General features: G+C 41.3%; 1 protein-coding gene across 1 annotated transcript in view; it reads left to right on the top strand.

Annotated features, from left to right (window-relative positions):
- The window catches only part of FRAS1 (Fraser extracellular matrix complex subunit 1), a 515,723-nt gene that overhangs the window by 409,218 nt on the left and 78,945 nt on the right, over positions 1-27,560 (top strand). Inside the window, 10 exon segments of the mRNA XM_043971175.1 lie at positions 55-187; positions 2,283-2,473; positions 5,195-5,348; positions 5,833-6,096; positions 6,889-7,077; positions 9,388-9,507; positions 11,008-11,187; positions 18,075-18,199; positions 19,287-19,427; positions 20,869-21,096. Of these exon segments, the coding sequence (XP_043827110.1) occupies positions 55-187; positions 2,283-2,473; positions 5,195-5,348; positions 5,833-6,096; positions 6,889-7,077; positions 9,388-9,507; positions 11,008-11,187; positions 18,075-18,199; positions 19,287-19,427; positions 20,869-21,096 (1,725 nt within the window).

Genomic DNA, 27,560 nt, shown 5'->3' with positions numbered 1-27,560 from the left:
TCTCCAGTACACAAGACTATCCAAAGTGTCCTTTTCCCTTTTTCTCTTACTTAGGTTGATGAAGGAGGGAGAGTACCACTCACATTTCACCATTTCCTGGCTGTGGATCCAGGGAACCTCCAGGGAGATACAGAAGTCAAAATAAGCACTTTGCCTACATATGGCTTCATTGAGAACACCAGGACAGGTACCCGAGAGCCCTTTGACTCATGGATCTTTATTGGTTCATTATTCAATAGTGAGAAGGGAGGAAGTATTGTGTTCGCCTAATTGGAGCCTGAGATGAGATGTCTGGGTGAAATCTTTGAACCGGCTGTGTCAGTGAAATTGGGACTCCTGTTCTGTTACCAAGAAACTTCTCTAATTATTCAAAGTTATTCCTCAGGCATATGCCAGGTTGTCCTGAGAGTGTGGCCTGAATAGAAAGATGTAATGAGCTATCTGGATTTCCCCTGACCCCCTCTCTTACCCCCCCATTCCTAGTCTCTTCTGGGGCCCCTGTCCCAGGTGGCTATCCCGGATTAGAAGAACTGAAAGGTGGGAAAGTATTAGTTGGCCCCAGGTCCTTTCCTTTCTGATGGTACCTTTGTGATGTCAATGATGGGCAGAGATGAGTGTGCCTAACCATTGTTTCTCAACTTGGCCATAATTGGAATGTTTGCTAGCAAGCACAATTGCTTGGCAATCTCAACAGCCTGGCAACAACTGGAGTGCTTGTTAGCAGCTCCCACAAAGAGGCAGTTACCTGAATGATCTGGGATGGAATTCTGACCCCCTCCAGCTTGCTTGGACATGGTCACTGTTTTCATAGAAGAAGGTTCTGTGTCTTTCCCGGATATGTTTGCTTTAACTGTGTGGAGGGTGAACTGGAGAGGGAAGAGACCTGAGGCAAAAAAAAAAAACAATTAGGAGGCTATTAAAATAGTCCAGACAAGAGATGGTGAGGGCCTAAGCTAGGATGATGGCCAAGTGCACAAAAAGAAGGGGATGGAGATGAGAGATTGCAGAAGGAGACAGGATAACATTTGGCAACTAACTGGATAAGTGGGATGTGGGAGAAGGAGGAGACAAAAACAAACATGACAGGAAGACTTCTTCAGGAATAGGCAGCTGGGTGGTACAGTGGGTAAGAGTGCTGGACTAGGACTCAGGAAAGCCTGCGTTCAAATCCCACCCCAGAAAATTGCTAGCTAAGTAACCCTGAGCAAGTCACTTACCCTTCATCAGCCTCAGTTTCCTTATCTGTAAAATGGAGATGATAATAGCACCTACCCTACAGGGTTGTAAGGATCAAATGAAATGATCTGTGAACAGCACTTTGCAAATCTTAAAATGATATATAAATCCTAGCTATTATTAATAGGGATGGATTAGGGGGAGCAAAGGTTGTTTGGTATCAGGGAAGAGAATTAGCTGTTTTGTATATATTGAGTTTGAGATGTCTATAGGAAATCCAGGTTCAAAATATCCAATAGGCAGTTGGAGATGTGTTCCCAGAGCTCAGGAGACAGACTGGACGTTCTGAATTTTAGCAATAATAATTATGATGATGATAGCACTTATAAAGTGCTTTAAAACACTTTACAAAGAGTATCTCATTTGATCCTCATAACGACCTTAGGAGGAGGGTATTATATATTACCCTCATTTTACAGATGAGGAAACTGAGCCACATAGAGATTAAGTGTCTTGCTCAGAGACACACAGTAAGTGTCTGATATGTAAGAATCAATAATAAGAATATAATTAATTATATTATAAAAATACATTATAAATAATAATGCCCAGTCACCAAAAAAAAGAAAGGTGCAGAGAAAACAAGAATCCCCTGTGTTTATTTTTCTTTTTTTCAAAATATCATTCATTGATTCATTAATTTGTTCATTCATTCATTTATGTTTGTGAAATAAAACAAGCATTTCTATAACAATAAAAAGATGATGCAATGAAATTGCAAATCTGTTATGTATAGCTTGCTTTAAATATAAAATAACATTATCATGTAAATTCCACCTCCTTTTTTTCTTCCCTCCTCCCCCCTCCCTGCCACAGTTCCTGGCACATAGTAGGCATTTAATAAATTTAATAAATACTTATTCCTTTCCCTTCCCTTCTCTTCACTATGCCATCCAACTACCTGGTTTTTGGCTCCTTCCACTATGACATACTGCCTCTCTTTAAATGTTAATTCAGTCCTTTCTGATCATCATGTTGTCTTTCTAACTTGGTTCAATAAGTAGGAATTGCTCAGCAGGGTTTAACACCTCTCTCCTGTTATGTAGGTAGTCGTTTTGGCCCTGGAGGCAGCGGTGACCTGGAAGCATCCTTCCCCTTTCAGGATATTCTAGAAAACCACATATACTACTTTCAGAGTGTCCATGAGAGCATTGAGCCAACCAGTGACGTCTTCAGCTTCTATGTGAGCGATGGATTTGGCCGTTCAGAGATTTACAGCATCAACGTCACCATTGAGGTAAAGACATTAGGAGCTCGGCCCCTGGCCACAGGCATCTGGCCCTTAAACTAACAAGTAGAAATATGTCTACAGTAAAGATGATTGGGTTTGGCTTTCACCTCTGATTGTCAATATTAAAATGACACCACCACTAGCATAGAGAATGTCAAAGGACTTGAGTGACAATATTGGGGACAGTGGGACTCAGGAATCTAAATGTCTGCTTTCAGAGCCCAGTTTGCTAGTTTAGTGTGTTCAAGAGGATGCAAAACCTCTCTTTACATTAAAAATATAGGTTGCAGGGGCAGCTAGATGGCACAGTGGATAAAGCACTGGCCTTGGATTCAGGAAGACCTGAGTTCAAATCCAGCCTCAGACACTTGACACTTAACTAGCTGTGTGACCCTGGGCAAGTCACTTAATCCTCATTGCCCTAAAAAAAAAAATATATATATATATATAGGTTGCGGGGCAGGTAGGTGGCGCAGTGGATGAAGCACTGGCCCTGGATTCAGGAGGACCTGAGTTCAAATTCGGCCTCAGACACTTAACACTTACCAGCTGTGTGACCCTGGGCAAGTCACTTAACACTCATTGCCCCACAAAAAAAATATAGGTTGCCAGAGGAACAAGGTATACGGTAACAGCGATATTGTATGATGATCAGCTGTGAATGACTTTAGCTATTCTCAGCAAGACAGTGATCCAAGACAATTCTGAAGAACTTATGATGAAAAATGCTATCCAGGGGGCAGCTAGGTGGCACAGTGGATAAAGCATCAGCCCTGGATTCAGGAAGACCTGAGTTCAAATCCAGCCTCAGACACTTGAGACTTACTAGCTATGTGACTCTGGGCAAGTCACTTAACCCTCACTGCCCCATCAAAAAAAAAAAAGAAAGAAAGAAAGAAAAGAAAAATACTGTCCACCTCCAGAGAAAGAACTGATGGTGCCTGAATGCAGATTGAAGCATATTTTTCTATATTATTCTATATTGTATATTTTTATATTAAATTGCTTGCCTTCTCAATGTGGGGAGGGGCGCAGTGAGGGGAGGAAGGAAAGGAAAGAGGAAAGGATTTAGAACTAAAATTTTTTTAGAAAACATGTTAAAAGTTATTTTTACATATAATTGGGGGGAAAATAAAATATTAAAGTAAAAATATAGGTTGCTCCTTTATACCTGATATTTCCTGTGATTCTTAGTCTCACTTTTCTTGGTGGTTTATAAATCTACTTTAAAGTCAAAGAAGTCTCCTCTTCCCTCCTCATCATAATAGTGCCTACTATGTCCCAGCCTTGGACTACGTTCTTACAAATAATACCTGTTTGATTCCCCCAACAATCCTGAGAGGTAGTTGCTATTATTATCTTCACTTTACATTTGAAGAACCTGAGGCAAACAGGTGTTTAGTGACTGGCTTGAGATCTCATGGCTAGTGTCTGAGGTCAGATTTGAACTTTTTGACTCTAAACCCAGAGCTCTAATCACTGTGCTACCTAGCCACAATTAATGTATTCTTTAAAATCAAGTCAAGGTATCATTGGATATATTGGAATGCTGATGGTTTGTGCGGACTTACTTTATATCCTGCTACTTTGCTAAAATTATTAATTGTCTCAATTACCTTTTTTTAGTTGATTCTTTGGGATTTTCCAAATATATCACAATTTTGTCTGCAAAAAAGACATGGTTTTGTTACCTCGTTCCCTATTCTGATTCCTTTTTGTTTTCTTATTGCTATTTCTAAGATTCCCACCATAGTACTGAATAATATTGGTGACAGTGGGCATCCTTATTTCACACCTGGTCTTACTGGGAAGCCTTCCAACTTAGCCCATTACAAATAATGCTTGTTGATGGTTTTAGATGAGCTATCATTGGAAGGAGTGTATTTCCTTGTATGTTCTGCCATCTATTAAGTGGTAGAGAGGATTCAAACCCACGTGCTTTGACTCCGAAACCAGAACTCTCCCAATTACATCACTCTGCTTTTTTTTTGTTTTTTTGTTTTTTTGTTTTTTTGGAGGGCAATGAGGGTTAAGTGACTGGCCCAGGGTCACACAGCTAGTTAAGTGTCAAGTGTCTGAGGCCGGATTTGAACTCAGGGAGTCCTGAATCCAGGGCCGGTGCTTTATCCACTGCGCCACCTAGCTTCCCCATCACTCTGCTTTTTTAAAAAATAGACCCACTTGCTACACACACACACACACACACACACACACACAAGTATAAGAAAGAATTGAAGACCTTTTCCCACCTTTTCCAATGCACACAGACCCATAACAGCAAGCATTTAATAGTTTGAGTATATAACTGTGCAAATAAAACCCGCTTCCTCTAGGAGACATCTGAAGACACACTTTGGTAGAGTGTTGGAATTCACTATGATCCAATTGAGAGCGCGTTGGAATCAAAGGCTCTCCCATCTACTCAATCCTTTTGTGACCTTGGGCAACCTACTTAAGCTTTTGAACTAAATGCCATCTAAAGTCTCTTTCAACTCACAATCCTCTGATCCTATTTATCCGATATTACTTTTTCTTTTTTTAACAAGGGGATATTTTGTGTGTGTGTTAACTCTACTCTCAAGTTACGTTGGTTTGATCATGGTAATTGGGTATAGATAAAATGTCAAGGGTGCAAATGGCTAGCATGATACTTTGAGCTGTGTGAGCGTTTTTTCCTCGAGTTTTTGATTTATGCATGTTTGGCATGTTGTGTTCTACTTTAATTAGAAGAAAAATGATGAGTCTCCCAAGATGACTATTCAGCCCATCAGGGTGCAAGAGCGCTCAGGAGTGGTGATCAGAAATACATCTTTGAGTCTGCAAGACCTGGACACTCCCAGTAACGAACTGGTGTTTGTACTAACCAAAAAGCCCGACCACGGTAAGACATGTATATCCTTCAGAGTGTTTCTTCTTAAGGGAAGTTCCTCATTGCCATTACTGTTAGTTCTAAAGGGATGACTTGGATTCTCCTTTGCATCTCCCATAGAAGCACCCCCCATTTTGCATAGGAAGAAATGAAGATTTAGCAATAAAGCCCATAGGGCAGGGTGTGGTCCTTGGGCTGTTGGATGGCCACATCCATCTGCTTCTTCTTGCAAGATTCTAACTTGGGCAGCAGAGATGGTGGGTCTTCTGCTTTGGTGGTGAGGCCATGGTGGGAAGATGAGGGTGGCAGCATTACTTGGCAAGATGTAAACAGCTACATTGTCATGAGGTTGACTCATAGTCCTAGAAATGTTCATTTGTATCATTGAGTGCTTTTGGTGAGGGTTTCCCGGAGTCATCCAGCTTCGATTTGACTCACAGGTTCTCAAAACGATAACTCGGTTCTTATAGCTGCCTCAATTTTTTTCCTCCCTCAGGTTATCTCCATCGAAGACAACTCTCCTCGGAGCCCCTTGAGAATGGCCGGATCTTATCCCAGGGATCCTCCTTCACCTACCAGGATATCCTGGATGGCTTGATTGTCTATACCCCTGGTGGCCCTGGTGTGACTGTGGATGAGTTCCGTTTCTCCCTCACAGATGGCCTCTACACTGAGACAGGGAGGGTAGAGCTATCCATGGAAATCCCCAAGAGCGAGCCTCCCCAACTGGCTGTTAACCGAGGCCTGCAGCTGTCAGCAGGTATTGAGGGGAAGGGTGGCCAACCAGCTACCAGGGAGAAAAATGGTAGTGGTGACCTTAATTCCTTATCCCTTCCTCATCTGGGTGTGTTACATCTTCCTCAATGGTCTTGTGGATATGCCAGATCAAAGTGTTCAAAATGTGTGACTTTTAGTTTGTGAATGAGAGAATTCTGCTCATGAAACACCATCTCAGAGCAAGTCGGCCTCTCTGGGGCCCAGCTTCCTCAACTGTAAAATGGGAATATTAATCTTTATTCCCACCTCACAGGGTTGCTGTGAGCTCCAAAGAGGTAATGCATGTTAAGCAACTTGCCAGATTGATAGCATCATGTAAATGTCATCTGGTATTATCATCATCTACCTTTTTATTATTATCAGAGGAAGGAAAATCTTCCTAGGGGATAATTAGCCAATTAGGGAGGTATTGACCTGTTTAGTGCCTGGAGAAATTAAATTTCGGTCTACAGGCCCTTGTGATCAACAGTGACCTTCCTCAGCATGTATGGTTTGAGAAGCTGTAAATAATAATGTCTTCCCTGGTTCCCAGCATGAATCTGGCAAGCACCTGAAATGATGGACCACTAATTTAGAGGGTTAGCATAGAGTAGAGATGGTTGGACTAGCAACCAGGACACCTGAATTCTTGTCTCAATTCTGTCACCAGCTATCATCGTGACCTCAGCCTAGTTTTGTGACCTCGGACTATTTTGTTTCCTCATTTGAAAAATGGGGGAAATTGGGAGTTAGCTCAAGTGACTGGAAGAATCTTAATCATCTTCCTCTTCTCTAGGTTCTGTAGCCCGGATCACAGATCAGCACTTGAAAGTGGAAGGCACCATTTTGGATGACCTGAAAGTTATGTACATCATGAAGAAAGATCCCAGTGTGGGGCGCTTGCAGCTGGCAAGGAATGACAATCTAGAACAGATCTCTGTTAAGGGACCAGTCAAGAGTTTCACCCAAGATGACATCAGCCAAGGTGAGCAGGTTCAGTCCTACCAGCCCACCTGCCTAGGAATGCTAACTTCTCTTGTAGCTCACTCAGAATTACAGTGCCTAATTACATCCTCCCTAATTCATGATAGAGAACAATGCTTTCTTCATGTCACCTCTTCTGTTTTGTGTTTGAGCTAGGTTATGTCTTCATTTTCTCCCATGTTTTTTTCCTTCTTGGTTTTTTTTATATTTTATTTTTAATTTATTTTTTTGTTTTTTGGCAGGGCAATGAGGGTTAAGTGACTTGCCTAGGGTCACACAGCTAGTAAGTGTCAAGTGTCTGAGGCCGGATTTGAACTCAGGTACTCCTGAATCCAGGGCCGGTGCTTTATCCACTGCGCCATCTAGCTGCCCCTTCCTTCTTGTTAAAGCAAAATTTTGTATAAGTGGGAGAAGTCTCTTTAATCTTGTTTGCTTTTCCTTAAAAAAAAAAACAACACAACTGTCTTCTTTCTGTCTGGAATTTACTGATGCTTTTGCCCCATCACTGATAGAATTCTGGTTTAATTGTGGAGGGAAATGAGGTTAAAAAGTTGTGTGTGTGTGTGTGTGTGTGTGTGTGTGTGTATGAGAGAAAGACAGACAGACACACAAGGACAGAGAGACAGATAGGTGGGATGAGGGGATAGATTAAGGTGAAAATGATGTCTTCCTTAGGTGGGCAATTTCTACATTTCCTGCTCCCCAAAGAGCACAAGTTAATGAACTAAGCAAAATGGAAGGACATAAATCAGAGCTGCCTAGGGGAAATTACCTGGTTCATTCCTCTGTTAGGAAATGCTGATGCAGTGTGAAAGCAGAAATGTTAAATGTTACCCTGTTACTGAGCAATGCTTTCTAGCATTTCGTTTTTCTAAAGTTGAGTTGCAGGGATAAGATGGGGTAAGGGCAGCAAGGTTTTGTGCTAATGGCAGGCTCAGTTTAGAAGTGAGGGCATCGGGGCAGCTAGGTGGCACAGTGGATAGAGCACCGGCCCTGGATTCAGGAGGACCTGAGTTCAAATCCAGCCTCAGACCCATGACACTTACCAGCTGTGTGACCCTGGGCAAGTCACTTAACCCCCATTGCCTCACCAAAACAAACACACAAACAAACAAAAAAGTGAGGGCAGCATCCCTGGGGGCAGGGGATAGCATCTCTCTTTAGGTATCACTCTCTGTGTGATGGGATGATGCATCAGCGCCCTGCACCTTCATCCATGCTGGTTAAACTGCATTGTACCCAACTCTGGGTCAGACGGATAGAAAGGAGGAAGGCCTCAACATGGGCATTGCTTTACCACTCAGTTTGAAGGTGGTCACGTCTTGACAGAAGTTGGACCACAGAAGATTGTTCTAAGGGACAGGGACAAAAATAAAGCTGCTAGTTTTTTTTTTAAGAGTCATATTTTTTATTAAAAGAAACACCCAACCTGGTCTTGATGAGCTGCCATTCTTTTGTGGGAGATAACATGTTGACAAAGCTACAATTTCAAGTTCTTTGGCATCTGGGTGTTAAGGCTAAAATTCTAGCTGGTCAGTCTAAAATATCTAATGAGTGGTTGCTAATAAATTATAAGCTCTAGCAAGAGTTAGACTTTTAAGCATTTATTAAGGAGAATAAGAATTTGGTAAAGAGAGAGAGAAAGGCCTACATTCATCTATCTATTAAAGGGAGAGTGCATTTCTAGCTCCCTTCTCCAGCAGCGTCCTCAGGAAAGAGAGTGAGTCAGAGTGCCAGGCTCCCTCTTCTTCCTTCCACAAGCAAATGTCACTTCCTGACGCCAAAGAAAAGACACATGGTCTTGCCCTCAAAGACCTTTACCTCATGGTAGAGCTTTTCTACAGTAAGTCTCCAGCAGGTGGCGTCATTCCAATTGTTACATGGGGACATCGACTACAGGCTCCTTTCTTTCTTTTTTTTTTTTTAAGTGAGGCAATTGGGGTTAAGTGACTTGCTCAGGGTCACACAGCTAGTAAGTGTTAAGTGTCTGAGGCCAGATTTGAACTCAGGTACTCCTGACTCCAGGGCCGGTGCTCTATCCACTGTGCCACCTAGCCGCCCTGACTACAGGCTCCTTTCTTCTGACTTTGCTGGGAGAATGACTTTGGTTGGGACAGAATAGAAAAAAAAAAGTGGGAGGAATTGCGAATTGTATTCCTCTCCATAAAAAACTTCTATCTCAGAAGTGAGGCACCCTCAGTCTTAAAATTGAGGGGAAAGGTTAGGAACGATCCTCTTGTCAAATTGTTGTAAATAAGGGGAATGCTACCAGCAAATCTTTACTCTCCGACATTTTTCCTCTTCTTTGCAGGATGGGTCGAATACAGACATGAGAAGGGAGAGTCTGGTGGCAGTTTTGCTTTTAAGTTTGATGTGGTTGATGCTGAAGGCAACAAGCTGACTGACCAGTCATTCTCCATCAGTGTCCTAGGTAAAAAGAAGGTATTGGGCTTCTGAAAGACGGATTGTTTAATGAAATTATCTAGGTTTTACTTACTGGGTACTTTTGGCAGGTCTCAATTTATGGTGGGAAATGTAGACTGTGAAAACCGAATCGTTTTTCTTCATCTGAGGGAATCACATGCCTACTCTTCAGTGGAATCGATTGTAGCTAGTTTTGGTGGGGCCTTCTTGTCGTGCCTGAGGACTTCTGCGGAGGTCAAGGCTGGTAGATTGCTTGAACTCAGGAGTTCTGAGCTACATTTGGGCTAAAGCTGATCAGGTATCCACATTAAGTCCAGCACCAGTACAGTGAACCCTTAGGAATGCTAGTATATGTATGGAGTGGCAACCAGCCCAGGTTATTAAAGGAACAGCTTAAAGCTTTAATATGGGGAGCAGGCTTGTGATTGGCCACTGCATTTAGAGCTTGTAAAGATGGGGGAACCCCGTCTCCCCTCGCCATCTCCCCCCAACAAAAGGAACAGGATTGTCACCTATTACTGCATCAGACACTTAACTAGTTATATAACCCTAGACAAATCAGTTCCCTTTGCTGAACAAGTTTTCTTATCTATAAAATGGGATAACAATATTCATGCTATCTACCTTAGTAATAGTTAACACTTATAATGTGTTTTAAGGTTTGCCAAAGCACTTTTCAAGGATTATCTCAGTTTTGTTTCACGATGACTCTGAGAGGAAGATACTATTATTATCCCCATTGTAGAAGAAAGTGAGGCAGACAGAAGCCACTAATGAAGTGTCTGAGGCTAGATTTGAATTCAGATCTTTCTGACTGAAGATCTGGAGTACTTTTCTCTGAACCACCTCCCTGTCTCAGTTGCCTACCTTCCACCATTGTTTAAGCACTTTGCAAACTGTTAAAGTAAACTGTTGGCATGATTATTATCAGGAATGAAAGGCAATGTGGCCTGTGAGAGAAGGACTGCAAGATCAAAGATATACACTGGCCTTGTCACCTTGGTCAAGTCACTTAATCTCTTTCCAATACTATAAATTGCAGAGGAGTTGCCAATCTGCATTGGTAGAGGAATTTTACTCACCTTGGAAATCACCAGCCAGGACCAAATGAAAAAAAAAAAGATCAGGAAAGCACTTATTTGTTGTTATTGTTCAGTCATTTCTGCTTCTTTGTGACCCCATTTGGGGTTTTCTTGCCAGAGATACTGGAGAGGTTTTCTATTTTCTTCTCCAGCTCATTTTTACAGATGAGGAAACTGAGGCAGAAAGGGTTAAATGATTTGCCACATAGCTAACATCTGAGGTCAGATTTGAACTCAGATCTTCCTGATTTCAGGCCTGGCACTCTATATCCACTGCTCACTTAGTGTCTTGTATTCTTGGTAAACAGTGTGAGTATAGTTAATCACTCTGGCATAAATATTTGATACAGAAGTGGTGCAGCAATCATTGAGAAAAGGTCAAAATGGCTTTTTAATTCTTGTCACTTTGTTCCCAATGTTTTCAGAAGACAAATTCCCACCTGTCGTCATAGTTAACAAAGGACTGGTCCTGGATGAAAACTCAGGAAAGAAAATCACGACTCTGCAGCTGTCAGCCACTGACCAGGACAGTGAGCCTGGGGAGTTAATCTTCAGGATTACAAAGCAGCCCCAGCTGGGATACTTGGAACATGCAGCATCACCAGGTTCTTTTTTTAAAAAAATACATTTTTTGTGCTTGCCTTCTCAAGGACGGGGCAGGAAAAGGAGGGAAGGAGAGAATTTCAAACCCCAAAAGTTTAAAAATTGTTATTACATGTAATTGGAAAAATTTATTTTATTACTACTAATTGTTATTAATTACATTTTATTAATACCTTTTGTTTTTAGATCACAAGGAAGAATGGAGTGGGGGGGATCAGCAAAACTATCTCAGGTCATTTCTTGGCTGACTGTTGTGGGTATTGTCGCAATGAAATTTTGAATTCCTTTTTGTGTTTTTCTTATCCTCTGGGTCTCTGAGAAAGGTCTGGAGACAGCAGGAATGGTTGTTATACTGAAAAGAGCTTTCTCTTAGAGGTAGTATAGAGGGGAAAGCCCTGGAATTAATGTGTTATGTGTCTCTGGGCAAGTCTCTATGTGTAAAATAAGCAGACTGGCCTAAATGATCTCTCATTCCAGTGGCCTGCACTCCTAGGATCCAATAGCATCCAAGAGAAAGCCCTTCTGTCTCCAGAGTTTATGGCCTTAAATAGAGCCACGTTATTGCTTCATTTCAGCCGTGTTTCTATGTCAAATATAAGCAAATGTGTCTTTCCACTCACATGCCACGTGGTCCCTTTTTGATTAAGAAAGCAGAATATGACTTGTGAGAGTTGTTGCCCCCAGGGGCCAAAGGATTATGTGCAAGGTTTACTTACCAAATGTTCCAGAAACAGCATTAAATCGGGAATTTTTAAAAAATCAGGAATTTAACCCAAAATACAGAGATGAGATAGAAAAACAAGGTCTGGTATCACACCTTAAATGATACTCTGATAAAGGCATTTAAAGCAAGAGCCACCATGTTGTTCCTAAGTCATTGCTCTCTGGCCTCTGTGATTTCATCTGCTTATGAATTAATGGCCATGACCTTGAAACCTTCAAAGTCCCTTTCTTACCCTTAAGTTCTGTGATATTGTTTAGATAATTAGTCATTCACACAACCTCCATGGCCATGTGAATTGTAGGATCATCCTAGTCTAGATTTTAAAATAATCTAGAAGCATTCATTCAACAAGCATTTATTAGTCAACTGTCACTATGCTAAGTAAATGCTCTGGATGCAAAGAAAGGCAAAAGAAAAGTTCCTGCCCTCAGAGAGCTCCCAGTCTAATGGGAGAGACAATATGCAAACAACTATGTAAAAAGATACAGATGGAATTAATGGGGGGTGGGGCAATCTTATATGGAAAGTTCATTGTCCTCATAACAGGGATTGGAAAAGTCTGCTTGTAGAAGGTAGGATTTTAGCTGGGACTGGAAATTAAGTAAGCTTGTTAGGTACCTCTTATGTGCCTTGAACATTGCTAGAGACTAGGAGAATAAAATATGTGTCTGTCTGTCTATCTCTCCAGTCCCAGTCCTGAGGAACTTTTGTTCTGTTGGGGGTAACAGTATACGTAAATATGCACAGAAAACAAAAATAAGTACAAAGTATTTTTGCATGGGAGGGTCCTATGGGTATCAAGATAAGTTTCGGGATAGGGTGGTACTTGAACTGAATCTTTTTTTTAATATCATAAAAGTATTTTATTATTTTCTAGTTACATATAGAGATAGATTTCAACATTTGTTTTCCTAAGATTTCTAGTTCCAAATTTTTCTCCCTGCCCCCTCCCCAAGACAGCAAACAATCTGATATAGGTTATATATATACAATCAAATTAACATATTTCTGCATTAGTCATGCTGTGAAAAAAGAATCAGAACAAAAGGGAAAAACCTCAAAAAACAAAAACAAAAAAGTAGGAATAGTGTGGTTCAGTCTGCATCTAGATTTCACAGTTCTTTTTTTCTGGATTTGGAGAGCATTTTCCATCATGAGTCCTTTGGAACAATCTTAAACCATTGTATTGCTGAGAAGAGTCAAGTCTATCACAGTTGATCCACACACAATGTTGTTGATACTGTGTACAATGTTCTCCTGCTTCTGCTCATCTCACTCGGCATCAACTTGAACTGAATCTTAAAGAAAATGAGGAATTCTAAGAGGTTATGGCGAGGAGGGAATGAAGTCCAGGCTTGACAGCCCGCCAACCCAAAGGAATGAAGATGAGACATCACAGAATCATAGAATTTGAGCATTGAAAGGGACTGTTGGGCCTGATCTCTCCAGTCAGCCCATTCTAGCCCAAGACTAATCCATCCACATGGCAGCCCATCAACTAATTCAAGACAGTCCTCAATACCACCCTGAGTCTTCTCATCCTCCTATGAAATGATAGGATTGGAGCACTATGCACGAGAAACAGCAAAAACATCACTTTGGCCAAGTCAGAGAGTAGGGGAAAGGAAGTAACGTACAATAATTTTGGATGGGCAGGTTGGCTCTTGATTGTGAAGGGCTCCAAATATCAAACAGGGAAGCTTCTATTTTATCTCAGAGGCAACAGAGTCCCTGGAATTTGCTGAGTAGGGAATGACATAGCCAAGCCTGTACTTAATGCATATCACTTTGGCAACTTTATGAAGGGTGGATTGGAGACAGGGAGGGAGATGAAATTTTTTTGAGGCAATAAGGGTTAAATGACTTGTCCAGGGTCATATGGCTAGTAAATATCTGAGGTTAGATTTGAACTCAGATCTTCCTGACTCCAGGGCTGGTGCTCTATCCACTGTGCCACCTACCTGCTCTCAAGGGAGATGAATTATGAGGCGACTGCAATAGTTCAGGTGAGGAAAATGATGATGACCCGAGCTAGGGTAGGGACCTTCTGAGTAGAGGAAAGGGGTCAGATAGAAAAGATATTGTGGAGGCAGAAATAATAAAATCTGGCAACTGATTAGATATAATGAGATGAGGGAGGCTGAAGCATCCGGGATGATACTGAGGTCACAAGCCTGGGAGACTGAAAGGATGGTGGTTCCCTTGATAGGGAAATTTAGATGAACTGGGTAGGTTTTGAGGGAAAGATAACTAGTTCTGTTTGGGACATAGGTTTATTCAGCTTGGAACGTTCACTATACAGTGACGTGGGACTGGAAGTGGGGAGAGACACTAAGGCTGAGGATAAAGATCTGGGAGTCATCTCTACATAGAGAGAACTAGCCTCTCTTGAATATTTTATCAAAAAAAAAGCATTAACTTTCAAGTGGCTTTTTATTAGATGACATTTCCATGATTAAAAGTAATCCCGAAACCAGGAATCACATTACATGCAGTGGGTATAAAACATGTTACGATGACACTGCAGGATGCATATTATCAGGGAGACCAGGTTGATGTTGTCTGCATCTTTTCAGTTTCAGTGAGTTTTCATCTTAAGCTCATTTTTCTGAGTTAGTCAAGACTGAATCAAAATTGGCTCCTTTTATTCCTCACGGAACAAATGTATTTTCCATTTGTGCCTGTGGGTATTGGACCCTAAATCTATTAAATCCATCCCTAAACTTGAGCTCGGCTGTTTCTGAGGCATTTCTTGGGATTGGATCGTTTGCCCTTGTTGGTGTCAGCAAAAAAACAACTTAGCTCATTCATAAAGAGCAAAAGGAAGCCCTTTGATTTAAATGTTCCCTATTTGATTCTGACATGAGCAGCACTGCTTTTTATCATTAGAAAAACAAAACAAAAAACACCACCGCAAAATCCTACCAACTTCCACAGTTTAAATTCACATCCCTACTTGGCGTTAACCATTTCTTAAGAAGATAGAGCAGCCTCTTGCTCTGCCGGGGCATTAGCTTCCCGATGAGGCATTTTATATTTTCTGTGTTTGCAGCATCAGCTCTTAACAGGCTGGAACCGAAGTGGTCTGTCTTATAGATTTCTGTCTAACCCTGCAAGGCAAAGCTATATCTCTCTTGGAAGATGTAATAACATCAGGCTAACCGCATTGAGATTTCAAATGTTGTAGGATCCTAGAATGTTACAGCTAGAAGAAACCGTAGGGATCATTTAAGAGAAGCCTCTTGTTTTACAAATGATTCCAAAGCCCAGAGATAGGAAGTGACTTATTCAGAGTGTCAACTCTGAAAATAAATGACTGAAGAGTCACAGAGGTTATACAACTGTTGTTAACTCTGAAAATATCAAAGAGCTCCCACAGGTTATCACAAGCACAATTAACTATAAGCAATAAAATCAAATAAAAACACAATAAAATCAAAGCATATAGACAACAGTGGTCATAAGCAAAAGGCTTTCTTTATTCCTTTGAAGGAGGGAAACCAGATACATGTTCCGGGGCCTCCTCTAGGCGGGGACCCTCTTTAGCGAGGCTAAACCTTGATGCATATAGCAATGGCTACACTGTGAGCTGTAGTCCTGACAGTGAGGAGTAACAGCAATAATGAGACGAGTTTGATTCGTAGCAGGGCTTCATGACCAGAACATGATTTCTACAGGTATTGGTCTGAGCTCAGAGACCACCTGGTACTGGTGTGAAACAACAGTTCTTTGGTTTTATTCATCCAAGGGGTAAGCTCAAAGGATTGTTGTTAGGCCAATCTCAGGCTACAGCTTGATGGCTGGGCCTTAGCTCTGGAAAACAGGGCGTCTCCTAATAGTAAAAAGAGAGGGTGTAGGGGGCAGCTAGGCGGCACAGTGGATAAAGCACCAGCCCTGGATTCAGGAGTACCTGAGTTCAAATCTGACCTCAGACACTTGACACTTACTAGCTGTGTGACCCTGGGCAAGTCACTTAACCCCCATTGCCCCGCCAAAAAAAAAAAAAAAAGAGGTGTGGGTAGTCTTGGCACAGGGATCCTGACAAGAGTCAAACCATGACCAGTTAATGACAGAGACAGGGAACAGGCCTCTTATTTGTCGGTCTAAAAGCCAACAATTCTCATTTTGAACATACTCCTTTATATATCACCTAGAACAATCCATATGGATTCCCAGATTAACCCTTCCACAATAGCACACAGCCACATGAAGAAGAGAAGTGCTTATATGAACTTGGATTACATTGAGGAGGGTGACAAATCTAATATGAAGTAGATGATAGTCCCTCAGTACTCTGCCCAGGTCAAACCATGTCTGGAGTTTGGGGTCCCATATTTGAGAGGACATTGCCAAACTGAGGCATTTCAGGAGAGGGCCGCCAGGATGGTAAAGGAAGAGGAGATCATGTCACATGAGTATAACCAAAAAAACCCAATGATATTTAGCCTAGAGAAGTCCAAAATGAGTGTGGTAGCTGTTCAGCTCTTTCTTAAAAGAGAAATCAGATTTGTTCTGCTTGGCCACAGAAGACAGAATTAGAATCAGTACACAGAAGATTCAAAGGGGCAAACTTGAACCTAATATAAGAAAAGATTTTCTCCCAGTCTGAGCTTTCCTAGGGGGAATGGCCTGCCTTGGGAAGTAGTGAATTTCTCCTTATTGAAGCTTTTCAAGAGAAAGTTGGACAACCACTTGTTTTTTGTTTGTTTGGGGTTTTTTTGGTGAGGCAATTGGGGTTAAGTGACTTGCCCAGGGTCACACAGCTAGTAAGTGTGTAAAGTGTCTGAGGCCGGATTTGAACTCAGGTCCTCCTGGTGTAGTGCTCTATCTACTACACCACCTAGCTGCCCCGTGACAACCACTTGTTAAGAACATTATAGAAGGCAGTTAGGTGTCATAGTTCATAGAGCACAGTGACTTGAAGTCAGGAAGACCTGAGTTCAAATTCTGCCTCAAAAATTACCTATGACCCTACAAAAGTCACTTGATTTCTTTGTACATCCGTTTCTTTATCTGTAAAATGGGGATAATGATAACACCTACCTCCTACAGTGGTTATAAGTGGTTATAAGGATCAAATGAGATTACCTGTTTAAAGAATTTTGCAGGGCAAAGTTAGTACTTATGCAAGGTTAAAAAATGATGAGAATGGGGGCAGCTAGGTGGCATAGTGGATAAAGCACCAGCCCTGGATTGAGGAGGACCTGAGTTCAAATCCAGCCTCAGACACTTGACACTTACTAGCTGTGTGACCCTGGGCAAGTCACTTAACCCCCATTGCCCCACGAAAAAGAGTCTTGCAAACCTTTGAATGCTCCATATAAATACTAGCTGTTACAATTATTATTGTCATCTTCTTCACAATTATTATTATTACTCGTTTAGATGTGATTTGAACTCTGAGGTCCCTCCCAAATTGAAGATTCTGTCTCACCTTACCAATATAACTGGGGCAGCTAAGTGGCAGGATAGAGCATTGGCCCTGAAGTTGGGAGGACCTGAGTTCAAATGTCACCTCAGACACTTACTAGCTATGGGACCCTGGGCAGGTCACTCAACCCCACTTGTCTTAAACATCCAGGGCCATCTTCCATCATCCTGATGTGTATCTTAGCACTGGACCCAGATGGCTCTGAAGGAGAGAGTGAGGCTGATGACCTTGCACAGCCCTCCCTCACTTAAATCCAATTCAGTGCAAGTCATGACATCCCTGCAGTGTTATGGTCCTCTTTGAAAATGAAGGACAAATGACAACAATAACAATAACAACAACATATGGTTGCAGGCCAAATGGGAGATGGTAAAATTATATAAAACATAGATGAGATGCTTTTCTTTCTTTTTTGGGGGGGGTTGTTTTTGGTTTGTTTGTTGGTTTTTTGGTATGTCGTGTTTTTTTGGTGGGGCAATGAGTGTTAAGTGACTTGCCCGGGGTCACACAGCTGGTAAGTGTCAAGTGTCTGAGGTCACATTTGACCTCAGGTCCTCCTGAATCCAGGACTGGTGCTTTATCCACTGTGCCACCTAGCTGTCCCCGATGCTTTTCTATTATCTTGATTTCCAGAGGTGGGGCTGGCCCCCATTTCTCTTATCAGTTCTTTTTCTTTCTTGTTTCTTTCTCTTCACCCTTGGTCATTGAGTGTTTCTCTTTTCCCCTTTTGCCAGGCATCCAGATTAGTTCCTTCACTCAAGCGGACCTAACTGCTCGAAGCATCCAATATATCCACACCAGTGAAGTGGAAAAACACAGTGATGCCTTTACCTTCACAGTCTCTGATGGAGCCAACCTAGTGAGTGATGGAATTCTTTCTCTCTCCTTTCATAAGGGATTTCTAACCAGCTACAGTTTTCTGTTCAGTATTTCAATGGATTCAGGTGGGCATTCCCTTCCAAGGACAGTTTTACAAGGAGCTAAAGCCAAAATATTTGAGTTCCATTTCCAGGACTAAAATCACTGTTTTTACAGATTAATAAGCTCTACTAACAGAGACTTTAACAACCCAGGCAGCTAGGTAGTATAGTGGATAGAGCATTGAGCCCAGAATCTGGAAGATCTGAATTCAAATCCAGCTTTAGGCACTTACTAGCTGTGGGACCCTGGACAATTCACTTGACTTCTATTTGCCTCAGTTTCCTGAAGTGCAAAATGGGGATAATAATAGCACTACATCCCAGGGTTGTTGTGAGGGTCAAATGAAATTATATTTGTAAAGTACTAAGCACAATGCCAGGCACAGAGTAGGCTCTGTATGAATGTTGGCTATTATTATTGTTAATATTATCATCACTATAATCCATAGTGCCTGCTGCCGGATAGCTGAAGTTGGCAGTTCATTTGAGTTTGGAAGTTCTGAGCTGCAGTGGGATAAAACCCATGAGTTGTTTGCCCTAAATCTGGCAACAAGGTGGTGAACCTTTGAGGGAGACACCAGGTTGTCTAGGGAGGGATGGGTCAGCCTAGGCTAGAAAAAAGTTAAAAAATATGCTGATCACTGGTGGGATGGGACCCATTAGTGGGAACTGTATTTCCAATCTGGGCAAAATAGGGAGACCCAGTGTCAAAAAAGAGAGAGAGAAAACCCAGCATCACCTTCACACCACAATACAGACACACAGTGAGCACCAAAGCAGTGATTTAGTGAAAGGTGGTGTGATAATAAAAGGGTTACATTTTCTTTAGCCTCTTTTGGACCCATAACTATATCTCCTTGAGGACGGGTAGGTTGAGCTATAAAGACTTCCTTGAAAAACTTCATGCATCATAGGTTTTGTCCTAATAATCATTCTAGAATTCATATGTTGGGTTGGGGGTGGGTGAGTGAAGATGAATGTTGAGAAAGGAAAAAACCCACCCCCATGCTTTTCTCCTCATTTTAGGTGAGTCAAACCTTTCCCATCACCATCAATGCTGTGGATGACTCATTACCCATTGTACAAAACACAGGGATTCGAGTGCAGGAAGGAGTGCGGAAAACCATCACAGAGTTTGAGCTTAAAGCCGTTGATGCTGACACAGAGGTAAGGCCAACTCTTGTCTGGTGATGCTGAGAGGGTGTGTGTGTGTGTGTGTGTGTGTGTTGTCTGTGTATTTGTGTCTGTTTTGGGAGGAACTGGGGGGATGGGAAGAGGGGAGTTGGTGATACTCAGTTTCCAAGTTAAAAACCATGGAATTTATAATTACGATTTTTAATCAGGATGTTAGGAATATGTGACCAAACCTATCTCTTTCATTGTTTTTGTTATATTTTGGGGGGGAAGCATGAAAAATAAACATTTAATAGAGGAAGGGTATTGATAAACTGGAGAGGAGCCAGGGTGCTTCCGGGCTTCAAGGATATGGCTTGGGAAGTTTAGTTGTAGAACTTGGAAATGAAAGATTGGAGGAGAGAACAGCTAGGGGCTGTGATAGCTTCCTTTAAATATTTAAGGGTTGTCAGTATGGTAAGTAAAACTATATGTGGTAGCCCTATTACTGTCCCAGGTTTAGGGAAAATTAGGGGGGGGTTATTATATATTTGTTACTTAGAAATTAGAGGCTACTCCACCAGTTTGGGGGCATTAAGCATTTATTAAAGCATATTAGATATTAATAAAGAGAGCGCTCATGGCTCTGAAAAATGGAAAAGCCTCGCTAGGAGAGAGGAGAAAGAAAATGGGGAACCATAGTGAGCTACCTCTGCTCTCACCAAGTTCCAGGGCCAAGAGCGAGATCCTCCAGCGTTAGCTCTCTGAGGGAAGGGGGAGAGGCTGCCCTTACACACTGCTTAAAGCTAAGTGGCTAGTGTCATTCAAGTCTATTGGTTCACTGGATTTGAGGGTGGTTCAGCATAGCCGTGCTGATGTCAGAGTCCAGAGAACAGATCCTCTGGTGGGAACAAGGCTTTCAGGTGGGTGTGGTTTTGAGTGAGGTCACTTTCTGACTCTGGGCTGGCCTTAAGAAAGGTCAGACCATAGGGGCAGCTAGGTGGCACAGTAGATAAAGCACTGGCCCTGGATTCAGGAGGACCTGAGTTCAAATCTGGCCTCAGACACGTGACACTTACTAGCTGTGTGACCCTGGGCAAGTCACTTAACCCTCATTACCTCACCAAAAAAAAAATAATAATAATAATAAAAGAAAGGTCAGGCCATCGGTTTGTGGGCTCCTTGAGAGCAGGGACCATCTTTTACTTTTCATTGTATCTCTACACATAGCAGTCTCATGGAAAAAAAGTAATATTAAAGGGTTATACAGTCACCATTGAAGGGACTAGAAGGAATTTCCTGGGCAGAGGGAGGGCAGCTAGTACCATTTCTTCTTGCTTTCCCTTTTAAGGTACTAAAAGGAAATCTCAATTTCCACTTTATAAAGACCCTTGGACCCTTTTTTATTCTCTCAGGATTCGTTAGGGAAAGCAACAATAGCGAGCCACTTGTCTGAGTTGTTTCTTTTTCCCTCTCCCCTTCTTTGCCTCCACAGGCAGAATCGGTCACATTTACCGTAGTTCAGCCCCCGCGACACGGCACTATTGAACACACCAGCAATGGGCAACATTACCGCCAGACCACCACGTTCACCATGGAAGACGTCTACCAGAACAAGATTAGCTACAGCCATGATGGCAGCAACTCCCTCAAAGACCGTTTTACCTTCACTGTATCTGATGGGACTAACCCCTTCTTCATTGTCGAGGAAGGAGGGAAAGAGGTAAGAAGAGAAAGTCTGAACAAAGATTCTAAACACTGACCCAGAGGTTTTTTCTCTCCTTTTCCTTCCTTGTGGCCAGTGCTGTGGTCTCGTCTCTCGTGGCTGTGGTATTTCTTTCCCCTTTGATGTCATCCTTCAGCTGCATAAATGGTTCTCATTGCTAGAATACATCTTCTTAAACTAGCAGAGGAGCCGTCTCTATAGGCACAGAGCTAGCAAATCAACTTCCTTCAGGGGGATTATTTTGTTTGAATGGCCAGTTTTTCAGTGGAAATTATAAGATGCCCCATAAGCCTTCATTCTATCTTTAGCTAGTACCCCATAGCAACACCGTCCTTCCTCAGAGGGCACATCCTCTTTCTGGATATGACCAAGGAGAAGCAATATTGATAATCCCCAGGATCATTTTCCATAGTGCCACCAAGAAGATGTGACTTGTTTGGTTATTCTTCTTTAGTACTGTGCAGAGTGAATGACACTGTTTTTTCTCTTAACTTCTCTCTGGCTTTTGATCTTGACTACAAAAGTCCCTTTCTCTTGGATATGCTCTGCCTAGTTTACATGACACTGCTCTTTCTGTTTCTCCTTCTTTCTGTCTGTTCCTCCTCTTCCTCAACCTCCTTTGGTTTGTTAGCATCCTTCTTCTACCTCTAATTCTCTGCCCTGGCCCCCTCCTTTTCTCTTTCTATAGTCTCTCTCTTAGTAAACTCATCGGCCATCAAAGATTTAATTATCTCTATACACATGACTCCTGTAGCCATCTCCCACGTTCTAATTCTACATCATTGCCTACTTATTAGACATTTCTACTTAGATATTTCCTGGCCCATCTCAAGCTCAGCTAGTCAAAAATGGGAGTGGTCATCTTCCTTGCTAAACCTCTACATTCTCCAAACTTCTCTAATTCTGTTGAGAACATCAGTGACCCAAAGTTTGCAACCTTGCAGACATCCTGACTCTTTCTCCTCATTTTTTTTTTGTGAGGCAATGAGGGTTAAGTGACTTGCCCAGGGTCACACAACTAGTAAAGTGTCAAGTGACTGAGGTCAAATTTGACCTCAGGTCCTCCTGAATCCAGGTCCGGTGCTTTATCCACTGTGCCACCTAGCTGCCCCTCCCCTCATTTTTTACCTCTCATCACTTGCCAAGTTTTGTTGATTCTCCTTCCACAAATTATCTGGCATCTGTATCTCTCTCTCCATTCAGAGAGCCAACATTCCAGTCCAGGTAATGTCTCACTTAGACTATTGCAGTAGCTTCCTAATTCGTCTCTCTGTTCCCTCTCTCTCCCTCTCTCATCTAGTTTCCACAAAACAGCCAAAATAATTTCCATCAAGCACAGGTCTAACTATACCTCTCTACTCCTCAAAAAACTCTCAGTTGCTTATAAAAGAAAATTTAGCTTGATATCGAACACCTTCCACAATCTGGCTTCAGCCCACTTTTCCAGTCAAACTCAGCAAGTTTTTGTTAACTCAATGCTACAGAGCACTAGGAAAATAAAAAGAGCAAGGATAAGAGTTTTTGCCCTCAAAGAGCTGACATTCTTCTTGCCGATCACAATCGACTGAAAGGTGCTAAGAATACAGAATGTCTATTGTCTCTTGACTATAAGAAAAACATTTGATTCATTGGAGCAAAACAACTTTTCCAGACCACGACAGGTTTATCATTTTTTAGATAATATTTTATTTTTCCCCAATTCCATGTTAAAATAGTTTTTAGTGTTTTTTTTAATGTTTTGAGTTTCAAAGTCTATGCCTCCCTCCCTCCCTTCCCCTCTCTTCCACTGTCCTTGAGATTGTAAGCAATCGGATATAGGTTATGCATGTACAATCATGTAAACCATTTTCATATTAGTCATTTTGTACAAGGAGACTTGAAGAAAAAAGAAAGAAAAAGAAAAAATAGTGTGCTTCAGTTTATATTTAGATAATATCAATTCTTTCTCTGGAGGTGGGATAGCATGTCTCATCATGAATTCTTTGGGATTGTCTTGGATCATTGTGTTGTTGAGAAGAGCCATGTCTGTCATCTCTGTGTTTCTGTTACTGTGTACAATGTTCACTATACATCAGTTCATATAAATCTTTCCAGGTTTTTCTGAAATCATCCTGCTTGCCATTTCTTATAGCACAATAATATTCGATCACAGTCACATACCACAACTTGTTCAGCCATTCCCCAACTGATGGACATCCCCTCGATTTCCAGTTCTTAGCCAACACAAAGAGAGCCACAGCAGGCTTATCTCATATCACACTCCTTCATGCGTCCTCTGTTCTGGCTAAATCAGCCCACACTCTTCCCCAAACCCTGTGTTTCATCTCTCATCTCCGAGCGTTTGAATTTCCTTCTCATCTCTACTTCTTTGAGTGCTTCTCTTTCTTTAAGACTCAACTCAGGTGCAACCACCTCCATGAAACCTTTCCTGATCCCTCTTGCTGTTAGTGTTCTCTCCTTTCTTGAACTATCTTATATTTGCTCATCCAATTACATCACAAGTCCATAAGCATTTTTTTTGCAGGGCAATTAGGGTTAAGTGACTTGCCCAGGGTCACAAGCTAGTAAGTGTCAAGTGTCTGAAGTCAGATTTGAACTTGAGTCCTCCTGAATCCAGGGCTGGTGCTTTATCCACTGAAACATTTTTAAGTACTTAATATGTGCCATGTATTTTCTAAGGGCTGTTGAATCTTACAAGAGAACATTAGCTTTCTGAAAGAGGGCACCATTTTTTCTTGTGCTTGCATCCATAGCACGTGGCACAGTGCCTTGCCCTGATAAGTGGTATGTGTGTGTGTGTGTGTGTGTGTGTGTGTAAGTGTAATTAATCTGCGTTTGCCTCAGCAGAGAATATGACAAGGGAAGGAACACCTGCTGTATCTTCTGTAGAGCAATCAGCCTGGGAATGGGTTATACTAGGTTAACTTTGTGTTCCAGTAAAGTCTCCTGGGATTATCTCTGCTATTTGAACACCTGCATTGTCATTACTGATCAATCGTCGGTTTCATTTTCCCCTCTCTCCTAGTCTGCACTTTTTCTGCAGTTGGTTTGTTTTTCAAAATATCAGAATGGCCCAGGATGTGGCAGTGAGGGACCTATTTGTCCTCTGGTTGACAAGGGGGATGCAGTAGGTCTCCAGGGTGATTCTGGGAGATGAGGAAGAATGAAAATTAAAAACCTGACTTCTCAACATGATGGTAGAATAAGTCATTCTATGCAGCTTATAATCATACCACCCTTGACATGTTTTGATAACTGCATGGATCTATGATCACCTCAATGTGGTTGTTCACATACAATGCATCTCCATTTTCTTACCCTGTATGAGTGACTCTTGTCCATATTCTCCTACCATGCTGTGGGTCTTCTTTTAGATCTCTTTGAATTATGTAGCTACCATTGGAGCACTTGACTGGTTGAGTCAAGCCAACAAGTATTTATTTGGTACCTACTATTATCCAGGCACTGTGCTAAGCCCCGAGAGTACAAACAAAGGCAAAAAATGAATTTTTTCTAGATGTCTAGACTGCATCTTTTCAGTACTTCATCTACCTACTGATATACTTTATGTCATTTCTCCTATGCAAATCTTGGTTAATATGCTATAGCCTATTTACACCCACCATAGACCTCTCTTTGTTGTCCTTTGTGTGACTTACGACTTTAATGCTTTTCAGACTGTGGTGTTCTATGTCTTACAGCTATGCAGTATCACTGGATGAATAATGGAACTTATTAAAACCTCTGTGCAACTTTCCTAACTGTAATATAGCTCATGTTCCTTCTCCTGTTCATTCTGAATCCAGTTCACCATCACCTACAGCATCTGGCCCAAATCTCTTCCATGACACTTGCAAACACATCTTCATCTTTTATAGCTTCCATGATGTTAATGAAAAGGTGATTGAACAAAATCATCTATCTTGTTCCATTGTTCAAGGAATCCGGTATGATTTTAATATATGCATGAGAAACCTGTGCTTGAAGAACTTTTAAGACATCATTTTCTTCCACTGAATCAAATGCTTTTATATTGTCATCAGACTTATAAGCATTGTGAAATCTTGTGTCCTACCTTTACATCAGTTATGTGACCTCAAAAATACATCCTTGCAAAAGTCTTCATCGTCCCTTTCGTGCCTTCAGGAAGGAGACCCCCCCATATATGTAGATTATTCTCATGAAAATTTATAAATATAGGATAGTAGACACATGACTTAATATTTACTGATATTTTCTCGAACATTTTGTCAGTAATAAACTCTTTCTTTAAACAAGCATTCAGCTCTCTTCTTTTAAATATCTTGAACATCAAATCCCCGATGCTCTCAAAAATTGAGTTGCAGCCAACATAGAACTTCTTTATATTTATTTGCTCTAGTCATACTCCTTTTTGCTTTTTTATTTTCTTGAGCACCATTTTTCCTTCCTCATGCAGCACTTTGGGAATGATAATATCCAGGTGGTTTTAGCTCTTCTTGATGGAGAAAAGGGTTTGTTATAGAAATCTTCACAAATCTTTTTCAATTTTTCAGCTGTTTGCTCTCCATTTTTCAGTGTCATGCATGAATGCCCTCAGGATAATCTGGGTTAGTTGTGACTCAAAAAACTCTCTATAAGTTTGTCCTTCCCTTATTCTTTCTTTTCATTTTGGCAATTGATTTGCATTCATTACAATTCCTTAGGAAATTGTTAATCATAGGTTTCATTTCTTTCTATCCATTTCTCATTATTTATCATCAACAGCTTGTTTAAATAGGTCAGCTTAGAGCGACTTCTGTTCCATATCATTTTCTTCTCATTTTTTATTCTTTCTTATAATTGGGTAATGATCGATGGGGCAGCTGGTGGCACAGTGAGCTGGGCTTGGAATCAGGAAGACGAGTTCAAATCTGTCCTCAGACACTTCCTAGCTGTGTGATTCTGGGCAAGTTACTTTACCTTTGCTCACCTCAGTTTCTTCCTCTGTAAAATGGGGATAATAGTAGCAGCCTCCTCCCAGGATTGTTGTGAGGATCCCATGAGGTAATATTTGTAAAACACTTAGCACAGCACCTGGCAGCATATTTACTTCCCTTCTCCCTTCTCTGGTTTTGACAAGACAATGATCTGTTTGTATACAGACAGTTGATTCAGAAATGACAGCCACTCAGTATAATTTGCTGTCTGCTATAAAAGTTTCATTTCTTTTAGCATTTTGTGTGACATTGTTTGTTATCATCCTGTCCAGTGACGGCTGCCTGACCCTTTCTTAAAGAAAATACTCATAGCAAAGAAATAAAACATCTCTGTAACCTCCAAGCTTTTACTTTCTCCCATTTTTTTATTCCTAAACCTATTTTAAAGGCACTTTTCACCAGCCTCCCCCGTGACCACTTTTGCATCGAAGTCCCCAAGGATTAGAGTATATATGGATATAACTTAGAGGGTTTAATCACTTTTAAAAAGAATCTCTACCCATATCTTCTACAATACCTGTTGGTTTATGGGCAGAAGTTATTTTCATGATGACATTTTGGCAAATGATTTTTTTCAGCCCTACAAGTCAAAATGACTGAGTGTCCTACCAGATGATGTTTCTTGTCACCTTTGAATATGTGTTAAAACCAAGGCCACCAACATGGAAAGACCTCAGGCCAGTGGAAGGATCTCTGGATTTAGAAGCAGAGAATCTGTGATCAAATCTTGGCTCTGTCATTTACTACTTAGACCAGTAACTTCCCCCATCTTGACTTCATTTTTCACATCTGCAATATTAGGAAATAAGACCTTGATGGTTTCTAAGGCCCCTTCCATCTCTGTGTATCTTATGAGCCATTCTTCCATTAGCTTCAAGTTCACTTAGCCTTCTATTTCCATTTAAAGTCATCATTTAAAGTGAGAATGTCAAGACTGATAGGATTCAGTCACCCTAGTAGGGTGTCTACTCATTGATTGATTTCTTGGAATATGCATAACAAAGTTAATGTTTATGCAAGGTCAGAAAATGATGAGATTGGGGGCAGTTAGGTGGCAGAGTGGATAAAGCACCAGCCCTGGATTCAGGAGGACCTGAGTTCAAATCTGGCCTCAAACACTTGATACTTACTAGCTGTGTGACCCTGGGCAAGTCACTTAACCTCATTGTCCTGTCCCCCCACTCCAAAAAAAAGAGATTCTTAGCAACCTGTATCTCCTTTTTATTGTATCCTATTTTCATTTCATTTTCATCCTCTTCTTTCATTGACCTAAACTGAGAAACTTTTTGTATTTTTTTCTTGTTCTATGAGTTGTTATAGGCACCCCACTGGTGATTAATAAGCATTTCTATGCTGAAATCTAGAGTTGGAAGGGACCTCAGAGGACATCTAGCTCAATCCTTCATTTTCAGAGAGAAAACAGAGACTAGGAGAAGTTAGGTGACTTTCCTGAAGTCACATAGATAGTAAAGATCAAAGGCAGGATTTGAACCCAAATCCTTT

Source organism: Dromiciops gliroides, chromosome 6, assembly GCF_019393635.1.
Source record: "Dromiciops gliroides isolate mDroGli1 chromosome 6, mDroGli1.pri, whole genome shotgun sequence".
Classification (NCBI taxonomy): Eukaryota; Metazoa; Chordata; class Mammalia; order Microbiotheria; family Microbiotheriidae; genus Dromiciops; species Dromiciops gliroides.
Note: the sequence above shows the minus strand (reverse complement) of the source record. Positions and strands in the feature narration are given on the sequence as shown.